This window comes from Aplidium turbinatum, chromosome 2 (genome assembly GCF_918807975.1).
Source record: "Aplidium turbinatum chromosome 2, kaAplTurb1.1, whole genome shotgun sequence".
In the NCBI taxonomy this organism is placed as follows: Eukaryota; Metazoa; Chordata; class Ascidiacea; order Aplousobranchia; family Polyclinidae; genus Aplidium; species Aplidium turbinatum.
In genome coordinates, this window is record NC_137473.1 from 4,858,661 (window position 1) to 4,869,387 (window position 10,727).

General features: G+C 36.0%; 2 protein-coding genes and 1 non-coding gene across 3 annotated transcripts; 1 reads left to right on the forward strand and 2 right to left on the reverse strand.

Annotated features, from left to right (window-relative positions):
- Positions 1-868: 868 nt before the first annotated feature.
- On the forward strand, positions 869-942 carry Trnai-aau (transfer RNA isoleucine (anticodon AAU)). Its single transcript has one exon. It is a non-coding gene; the product is annotated as a tRNA-Ile (tRNA).
- A 966-nt stretch (positions 943-1,908) lies between these two features.
- Positions 1,909-8,236, reverse strand: LOC145765501 (uncharacterized). The gene is made up of 7 exons (XM_082577330.1): positions 7,304-8,236; positions 6,945-7,049; positions 6,166-6,267; positions 5,277-5,345; positions 3,191-3,456; positions 2,764-2,949; positions 1,909-2,430 (listed from the first exon to the last, which is right to left on the reverse strand). The coding sequence occupies exons 1-7, from the start codon at positions 7,959-7,961 to the stop codon at positions 2,215-2,217; spliced, it is 1,602 nt and encodes a 533-aa protein (XP_082433456.1). The 5' UTR covers positions 7,962-8,236; the 3' UTR covers positions 1,909-2,214.
- On the reverse strand, positions 8,062-10,067 carry LOC145786220 (uncharacterized). The gene is made up of 4 exons (XM_082597867.1): positions 9,950-10,067; positions 9,399-9,536; positions 8,199-8,629; positions 8,062-8,094 (listed from the first exon to the last, which is right to left on the reverse strand). Exons 1-4 carry the CDS (start codon positions 10,023-10,025, stop codon positions 8,062-8,064), a joined length of 678 nt encoding a protein of 225 aa, XP_082453993.1. The 5' UTR covers positions 10,026-10,067.
- Between the last annotated feature and the right edge of the window lie 660 nt (positions 10,068-10,727).

The window sequence follows — 10,727 nt, forward strand, 5'->3', positions numbered from 1 at the left end:
GCAAAATTTGTAACGTTAAAATCTGTGTTTGGATATTTGTTTGTGTGTTTTTATCAGCAGGTGTCATTACGTGTTGCAAAATTTGTGCTCTCATTCTGCTGGAGTTTGTATTTTTTTATGCTTGTCTTGAGGTAACAATTTGTGATGTAGATTGCGCTAGGTTTGTTGATTTTTTTCCAGTCCTCAGATTGTAGAAGTATACGTTGCAACAATTTGTTCTATAGCTGTTCATTTGGGTGTTCTCGTTGTTTAAAAGAAATGTTGATTGTTTAGCTGGTATTAGCATCATCTAAAATAAAAGTGTAAAATTTATTCCTGCATGATAAGCCTAAAGTTATGTTGTTTTGACCAAGCTATTACTCCAGGCTAGTTACATTTATCAAACCTTACCATAAAGTTTTAGCTGAAGCCGCTGTTACAGCGAAACGAAGACCTGGTGAAATAAAGGTTTACTGAAACCAACATTAACTGAAAAGATGATAAAATGCAATATTTATTAGTGTTCAAGATGATTAAATGCAGTATTTATTAGTGTTCAAGATAATTAAATGCAGTATTTATTAAGTTTTTTCGGTCAAGTCATGGGTTTTGCCTTACAATGAACTAAAACAATTCCACTGATTAAAAGATTCATCAAAGTACAACGAAATGTTCAATCAACCTAAACATTCCAAACAACAGTGAAACCTCATATACCAATAAAATCACCAAAAGATCCCACCAATCAATGACAAGTTATGAAACTCGAAAGATCCACTCCCCATAAGAATGCAACACAGTATTCGGAAAGACCTGGAATCGAACCAATAGACCTATTGTCCGTCAGCACATAGGTTTTATTAAACAACAAGATTTCCAGTAAAAAACTGGTCGGTTAGCTCAGTTGGTTAGAGCGTCGTGCTAATAACGCGAATGTCGCGGGTTCGATCCCCGTACTGACCATGTATTTTATTTTGATTTAAAAAGTCTTTGTATATTTCTTTCAGTAGAAGAAGTAGCTAAATGAAAAAAAAATCTAGTTTCATTGGCGTTTGAACGAACTTCAGAATTTCCTCGAATTAGGCTATATTTTGTATCCAATTTAAGATGAGCTGTTCGCTATTGCAATCAGTGTCGGTCTGGCGGAGCAGCCTCCTTGTTTAACCATTTGTGATGACAGTGTCCATGTTTCTGCATTGTAGAGTAGCGTAGTCCATATATAACATTTCGCATTTCGCTTTGGAGTGTTGATGTTAATTTTTCGTGTTAAAATCAAATATAAGGATTATTAATAGGCCCTACATTTCCCGCAACTTAACAATAAATTATTTCCTGCAAAGATGAAAAATAATTAAAATCAGGTCATTTACAAACGCTCATACGTAATTTGAATGTAATCCGTTAAACCAAAACTGTTTTTCTTTCTAACCTTCTTTCTGCACTGATTCAACGTCTAATCAAAATCAACTTTTTAATACAAACCACTCAACTAAAACCGCTATTCTTTCAAAATCGCTATTCTTTCTAACCTTCTTGACGTTTTTATACCAATTCAACATCTAATTAAAATCAACTTTGGGGCTATGTTTCAGCTTTAATTATTCCATATCCAACTCAATATTAAACTTTGCTAACATATTTCAGTACAAATTATCACATCTAAACTTTACTAACATACTCTGACAATCTAACAACACAAGAAAATCTAGATAATGTTAACTGACTAAGAGTGCATTGTACCAGCTGCTTGCTAGGCTAGTTTATAAAAGTCTACTTCAGGAAGCAGGCTGAGTTCGTGCATCCACAACAAAACTGCTTATGATAGACAAATCTCTGTTTAGTGGACTTTAGACCTACTGGGTTATGAGAGTTTTACGCCTAACCACCACCAGCTGTGTAGAACAAAACGACTTCATTAGTTTTGACAAAATGAAATTTATATTTTAACAAGGATGTTACTTAACAGCGTATTTCAAAAACAATTATTATTTATCGTATTTAAAAAAAAAATACTATCATAGAGTGATGTCACGCCACTTTGTGGCACTGAGATGTAACGACACCGTCTGTACCCGGTAACGACCGTCTGTACCACTTCCGTCTGTACCCTACCTATGGCAATACCCGTCTGTACCTGGCGGTACCCGTCTGTACCACTTCCGTCAATACACGGGGCAATGGAACCACATCTCCAACTACTCACAATAATCAACGGATAACATAAAAATACATAAATTACAAAATGTTTCGGTCAACTCGATCCTCGTGCGTGAGATAAGTAAGATTGTCATCGGTGGAATCATCATCGGTAGAACTAAATCGATCCTTGTACACGAGATGAATAGGATTGTCATCAGCAGAATCATCATCAGTAGTATCAACTAGATCTTTGTGCGTGAGGTAAACGTTACGATGGTCATGATTGTCCAAGTCTACCAAGATCATCAACTTCTGTAAAAGACAAAGCGAATAATTAAGTTAAAACTTTTTCCACACTGGGAATACTTTGTAATCTTTCAATTGTTTACCTTGGGCTGTTTGTGGACGGAAAATTAAAACAAAGTTGTCAAATAAACATAATGTTGATACAAAGACTCACGTTGATTTAATGTATGTTGACGTAGAATTAACATTAAAATATTAAACTTTGGTGACTGCAGGTGGCAATTACCAGAAAAAAATATTTTATGATTCCTGATGAACAATTCGAGATTGGAATTTCTAAGAGTTTGATAACGTTAACATTACGCTAGATAACGTTGATACAACGTAAATAACTCTCACCTTATTATCCAACCCATTCAAGACTTCTTGCAACCTGGCTCGTTCCTCCATGTTCGGAGACCTCCATCCCTCACCCCCATCATCGAGGCTACGAAACACCACAATCCACTCCACAACTTTGTGTAACACCTCGATGACGTCATTGACACTGGATAGGAGGTTGCCACGGAGATCCATCTGAACGATCTAAACACAAGTAATCATGAAATAATGTTGTGACGTTTTGTTTATTTATTTTATGTGTACAAGAATTGTTAGAAATGCTCAAAATTAGAAACTCCCCAGACAGCCACTTTATCTGGTCAGATCCGTACCCGATTTGGCATAGATCTGGACCAGATAAAGTGGCTTTCTGGGCTCAAATTAAGGCTATTTTATGAAACTTGCATCAATTTAAACGTTGGTTAGAGAAGCAAACATGACTTACGGATCCAGGCATCGATTTGCTTGCCTCGATCCATGGACGGAACTTGTTGGAAGTCATTTTGCATCCGTCCAGATCAAGGATTCCAATTCTTGCTGGCATCGACTTGAGGAATGTCGTCATCGCGTGGAAGTCATTCTGAGAGTCGGAGGGATTCATCGATATCTTCCCTCCATCAAAATGATTTCCTGCGGTCACGGTCATTTCCTCGTCGTTGCCTTCCCTTAATATTCTGCTGATGGCGATGATGGAGCGATAGTCATTGTGTTCTAATAATGCAGGAATGATATCAATCAATATTAGCTCGGCTAACCAGGAAGTAGTGTAAAGTCACAGTTTGGTTCTGATCATACAATAATAAAATGTTAATCACAAGTTGTTTAAGTAATAAAATGTTTAATTATTGTTTATCTTGGAAACGAACACCATACAAACTTAAAGCAAACGTCGAAATTGAAAGTAAAGTTTTAGTTTTACCAGAGTGAACCTGAGCTAGCTTTGCAATTAAAAACTAAACTTTTGCGACTTGCCAAGGCTAGTAAGTTTTGTTTCAAACTTGAAAAACAAACTTTAAAACATTTGTTCAGTTCAATTAATGCAGAAAAACAACCGAATTAAAACTTAGACTAGCCCTTTCTTTTTTCTATTGCGTAATAATGGACAATGGACACGTCAATAGCAATCTTATAGGTAAAAGAGAAACAGATGAAAAAAATGCAAAGATATAAAAAAACGTAAAACTAACGTTGATGAATTACACCTGGTAAGATTAGTGATTGGGTTGTTTATTGCTTTCATACTTTATTGAAAACATTTTTGCGAGCACCAATTGATGTGTTAGCTTATCATGGAGAAGAACAATGCATAGGCAAAGAAAACTTTAAAAAGAAATTTTACTAAGGGCAAAGTCATTTCAAAACACAACGCACCAGACCTGAAAAGAGTAACAAAAACGGCACAGTGGAGAGTCCTAGAAAAACGACATGGACATATTAACAGATCGTTGTAGGCCTGCATCCAGTTTTGTTTTGAGTCGTGTAGATAATAGTCAATCAATTATGTCCCACTTAGTCGTAACCGTATTGAGTTGACTCAGGCATGCACTTACATGTGCAGTTATTATTTTTAAACTCAATCCACAAAAAATTATCCAGGTAACTGATGTATGTGACTTGTAGTAGGCTACTTGAGTCAAATCCAACGCAGAAACAACTGACAGTGTCAGGCACATTATAGCTTACTTCCCAATGCTATAGGAGCGGAAAAAGTAAACTTAGTAACATGACTAACTTTTATTTAGATCAACACTATGCAAAGATTTTTGTTTGGTGTTCTAATTATTTTACAAAATATAAGTTTTGGCGGTGTATTTAAATTTGAAATAAAATCTTGAAAATGCAGGGGGACAAACTAACAACAAGGTCCAGTGCAAAATCAAACTATCTTTTAACTGCGGTGCATAAAAAACTTGCTATAGCCTACATATGCAGTTCCAACAAGAAACAATATGTTATGTTAACTGTCCAGCATAAGAGAAATTACTGGTGAAACCAAAGCTATAACATGTTTGACATTTGCCCACTCATACTACAGCGTTTTAGTAATACAATCTTCCTGTCACTCAAAGTGAAATATAATTAGGTCCTGGCTTGTTTCGCTTTAACAATTTTAGCGTTAATGTGAAGTCTGGAGCAAGGCTGTGAAGTCGGAGGGATTTTGATGTGTCCAGAGTCGACCAGTTATAAACCGAGGAGTCAGAGTCAAATATTTTTCGCTCGACTCCACAACCGTAACATCTAGAGTGCATAACTGTTGCAATCCCTAGCTGCAAGTAACGTTGCCGCAACACAATGCTTATATGATGACGCAGGTCTATCGTCAATCATCAGTATGCCACATTAAAACGAAAAGTTTCCCTCCCTGGAAACTTTTTTAAGATGTGTTTTTTATTTTAGAATTATCAGAACTAGGGGACCAAAAATTTTACTAGCACCAAGATTATACTCATTGCATCTTTTAGATTAGAGTCTAAAATTTAGACCTTTGTTGCACTGAATTAGTAGGCCTAAAACTAATAAATTTCACTTACTTGCAGCAACTTTCCGAGTAATTTTATGCAGCTTTGACATAAAAACTTTCTTCTTTTGCAACTTTTCACCTGTATTTGCATATACAAAAATGTGAATCGAAGTATAATTACACAAGTTGGAAAGAAAGGTTACTTTTTCCAACCATGAACAAACATTGGCCAAAAGCAAAACTGAGCAATAACACAACATTAACACAGGAAAAAAAAGTAGTAAGCATTTTCAGCTATGCATATAGCCCTTATGAAGTATTTAAAACAAAAATAATTTTACCATGTAGCCTATATGAAATCAAAGAAGCATAGGCTACAGTATTACAACAAAACATGGTCCAATCTAATCATTTAAGAAACTGCTTATGTTGCTCACATACGAAATGGTAACTGAAAGATTACACAGCACAAGAGGTCGATTATTTAAAAGAGGAAAAATGAATTGTTTAGAGAAAAAGTATCCCAGCAAATTACGCAAAAGGGAAGGAAACACAACACAAAATAATTGCAGAAACAAAGAACAATACGTGAAGCACAACATTACACGTTCATTCGTTGCTGAGCAGCCATTCTGGACTTAGTGCACAGACAGTGTAGCCTTCTGTAACCCCATGCTACGATTTTGTTTTCAGCCTAAATTCAGAATATAACGACAAGACTAGTTTAGAAGCTGGCGAAGCTGCTTCTCGTCAACAAGTTATCTTCTTTTCAACCAAAGTTTTAAAAGCGAGTAAGTTTGTAAAGAAGATCATCTAACAATTTTTGACAAGCAGATGCATTTGAACATTTCTGACTAACCATACTATAAGCTTAGCAGTATTCAGAACAATTGTCTGAGATCGCTGTGATGGTCAAAAATAGAAACAACTGAACTGACATGTGGTTAGTTTATTCTTACGTGATAGGAGTTGTGAAGATATGGTTTTCTGAAATGATGTTGGTGGTTGAAATGAAGTGGATTCATTTGAAGACTGCTTACTGGTCTGACAGCTTGAAGACGCTGAACAAATAATTAGAAAAGCTTTTATTAAGATAGTAATAATACAAACTTTCTAAACACTTTTCCGTCTAAGACGCTAAGTCTATGTTTGTTGTCTAGTTTCATTTACAATAAACAATTTGTCAATGTTACGTAGCCTATAGTACTAAACCATTCATTTTTTATTTATTTTAACATTAACAAAAACTTTGTCGGTTGCATTGCGAGTTATAAGAATCCAGATGATCGAAAGGATGTCGGTTCAACACCCATCTGGGGCATGCGGCTTTATCTCGGAAAGACACTCAATAAAGTGCCTGAAAGTGAGCACGCAGCTTAGCGTTCTTACGCAACAGCCACTGGTTTAGAGGATTATAAACGCAGCGTCAAACGCAAATTGTCATTAAAACAGCCAGTGCATATACTGTGTACAAGTTGAGTCCAGTTTCGACTGACTACTTTAAATAAAGTAAATTTGTTGTGATTTGTTTAATTCTTTGAATACCATTGCATTGTTCCTTTACTTTTGTTTATTGTCTTTTTATACTTAACGCGGAAAATACAATGTCAAATGGAAACATGTTAAAACAAAGCCAGGTTTTTTATTGTTAAGCTGAAAGCCTTAAGTGTTGAGGGTCCATGGAGGGGGCGAGAAGCCATGAAACGATTGAACCACCGGACTTAGTCGACATTCTTACTTGAAGCAATTTGTGAGGATGAAAATGTTGGTAAAGATGACGATTTTGTCAGGGTTGACGTAGGTTCATTTGGCGGAAGGTAGTTGATTGCAGATCTCGATAAATCTGTAAAAAAGAAACTCGATATGTTTGTTGCAAAACAATATGAACGAGGGTTATTGTTATTGCCGGGATTAATTTTTTTATAACGGTGTAATACTCGTTTTGCGTTAATAGTTTATAGGCTACAATCGCGTATTTTCATGTCTAATTTCCGCATCCTTTTGGTGTCAAGTTCAGCAAAACACAAAATTTTGGGCAATCATAATTATGTTCGATTTCATTACAATAACAAAGTAATGTCAATATAACAAAGTTACCTTTGTTCATATATGGATCCAACAAAAGTCCAGATAGAAATTGGACAACGACTGACCAGTGATTTTCCAGCAAGTTTTTTTGAACGAATGTAATAAAATCTACTACAGGCATTTGATAGACCAAGTATAAAGCGCTGAAAAACTCTTGGAAAGTTTGGTGAGTGAAATACAGGCGTCGGTTACCCTCCAAAAGGCCACACGTTCTATTTGAACCAAACAAAGTGACAACAATATCTTGGACTTCCCGGCTTCTGAGATCTTCTTTTACAAGATCTTCAATTTTGATTAATACAGTTTTATTTTTTGTTGCTGTAAATGCTATTTTTGAGAGTTTGTTAACAATTGCATCGGTCAGCAAAATGGTGTGCCCTGATGCTTTGAGATTTTCCAGTACCCGGTGAAATATTCTGGTCATTGTCGAGATATTAACAGTTTCGTGTGATGAACCAAAAGAAGCTCTCAAGTATAATTGCAGTAATAAAGGGTTGTTGCACATAGATTCTAAATGAGGAGTTTTCAAAGTTAATTCATTCCAAAGTTTGGACGCTTTTTGTTCATGGTTGATTAAGGCATCAAATAACATTTTCATGTTTTCAGACGTTAAATCGCGAATAAAATACGTTTGCTTTGGTCGACATGTTTGAGGAATGTCAAGCATGGCGTGTGGTCGAGAGGTGAATACAATGTGGCAGTTGCGCAAGAAATAACCATGACATAAATTCGACACGAGGTTTTGGTAAGTAACGAAAGTGTCATAGTTAACGTTTTTGACTTTTTCCGATACATTCCAACTGACTTGGTCAAATCCATCAAATATTAGAAAAACATTTTGGGAATGATTTTTTATCCAATCAAATAACGCATTTTTTTCTTCTTCTTTCAAGTTAAAGTTTACATCTCCAAGCAACAAATCTTGCAATGTTAACTTTACATCGTCACCATCACTCATGCTCATAAACGGTATCCTCAGAACGAGAAAGTCCCTATTTTGGTCTAAACGCCTTGCCAGACGCTTTGATAACGTTGTCTTTCCAGCCCCAGGGTAACCGACGATTGATAGAAAATTTTGAGATTGATATTTAGAAAGCAACTGGTCAATCGAAGCTTTTTTATCGGATTCTTTAAATTCAATTTGTCTGGTTTTGGGGTCATACTGGTCGTCGTTGGGAATGCACCTCCCCTCGTAAAAGTCAACTGACAGAAGCTCTGGGTGAATTTCTGGGAAATTCGTAGCAGGATTATCGAATCTTGACACATCCACATCGAGTTTAGCATTGTAAAGTTCACGGGTTGCTTCCTTCAGTTTTCTGAAGGCATTGCTGGCACCTAAACACACAGAACATGCTTTTACAACAACGTTGGTTATTTGGTGGCCTCATATTGCTTTTATTAATATTCCTAGTTTTGAATCTTCAAGGATTTCCATATTGCAACGTATTATATCTGATCAGTTGCAGAGGAACGTGAATCAGTGGCGAATTCAGGAGGGGCACGATTGGAGCAGTTGCTCCCCCCCCCCCCCAAACACAGAAAAGTTACCTTTGTTCACAGTGTATTTGCAAAGTCGGATTAATGTAGTAGACCTACACACCATCCATTGTTATTTGTTGAAATTTTCCCATCCCCTAAGGCTTATGCTGGACCTGCTCCTAAGGAAAATTGCATACATAATTTGAATTATTACGTCATCAACGCTGCAAAACAAAGAGTAAAGCTACTTTGTGCTTAGAACTATCTTCTTCAATGTCTTAAAACTATTTATTTCAACGCCTGCAGACGTTGAATCAATGTAAAACGACGGAGTTTGTTGGCTAGGAAGCTTGCAAAAAAAAGGATCCAAACACGCCATCTTTGAACAGCTATAGGTTACATCTTAAAGAGATCTAATTAAGCTCTTGTTCCTTAGGATAGTCTGTTTAGTCAATAAATATCTATTCACACTGAAACGTAAACATTTTTCACTCCTTCTTCGTGTTCAGATCAAACATTACAGTACATCCAATATCGCTGTAATTTCTTTTTTGGATTAACAGTTTTTACAAAACAAAAATAATGCCACCCATTCATATTTTAACATGAACCCATTGCACAGCACCTTGTTCATCATCAGTTCGAGTACTAGTTGGTTCGGATTGATCATGTGACGTAGTTGGATAGTGTCGCTGGTCCTGCTGAATCACTTGTTGATGTTGAATGTTCATTACGTTGTTTATGACGTTGATTTGAGTTTGTCCTAAAAGAAAGCATCCAGTCTTAAACTGTAACGCAATAATGTACCACTGTTGACAAATAATGACGTGTTTGCATGATGGAGGTAAAATGATCTCATCTTTCAGTAAAATGTAACTTTGATTTATTTTGTTTAGTTAAAGAAATATTTCACTATTTTCGTAAATATGTCAAAAATATTCAGCTTATTCAAAGCAACAGTGGACACTAACAGTCATAATCATAATCAACATATTAGAGAAATCCAACAATTAATACTACAAAAAGTGCTCAATGCCAAGCAAAAAAAAAGCCCAGCAAAGCGAATTACATCAAATTCATTTACTACTCACTAAAAATGTTTACAGCCTGTTTCACCCTTCTAGTTCTACAGAATTTTAAATTCTATTTCAGAATTACAGAAATCCTCTAACTTACCAGGATTGGTTGACAAGCCGCTTTCACCCACTAGATCCTCATTTGAAACAACTGTATGTTTTTGGGAGTGAGACATTTTTCTATTTAGTTTGAAGAAGTTGACAAAAAAATAAGTGTAAAACTGACTAGGCTACATGTAGCTGATACTGCAAAACACAATTGTAATTGAATAAAGCAGTGCTTTTTTATCGAAAAACAAACCAAGTACAGTAAAGTCACATTGAAAGTAAACCAACATGAAACAACATGAAACTGTAACTGTATACTAACGACACTCCAGACTGAAAAGCACAAACTGAACGAGTGACACAGGAATGATCACAAGTAAATTATACGGTGGAAACAGATCACATGAGGTGTAAACTACAGGCATTTGACAAACAATTAGAACACACACAAGAGGAACGATGAGCCACAGGTGAATAACTGCCGGTTGAGAGATGGATTGTTACGTTTGATTCTCAAGGCTTCCATGATCTTAGTGTGAAATTCAGATCTGCCTCGAGAGATGATTTTAAATTGGTCGATTGAGGCATTGTCAGTGCACGTTTCACAAGAGGCGATGTGCTCTTTAATTGCACTTTTGTTTGTTAAGTTTGTCACTCGTTCACTGTCACTATCACTCGTCTGTCACTCGTTCAGTTTGTGCTTTTCAGTCTGGAGTGTCGTTAGTATGCAGTTACAGTTATAATGCAAAGTCAAATTTACCTTACAATTTTCATTTTATTTATATTGCAGATATGTAATTCCTGATGAGGACACATGTACGTGTCGAAAA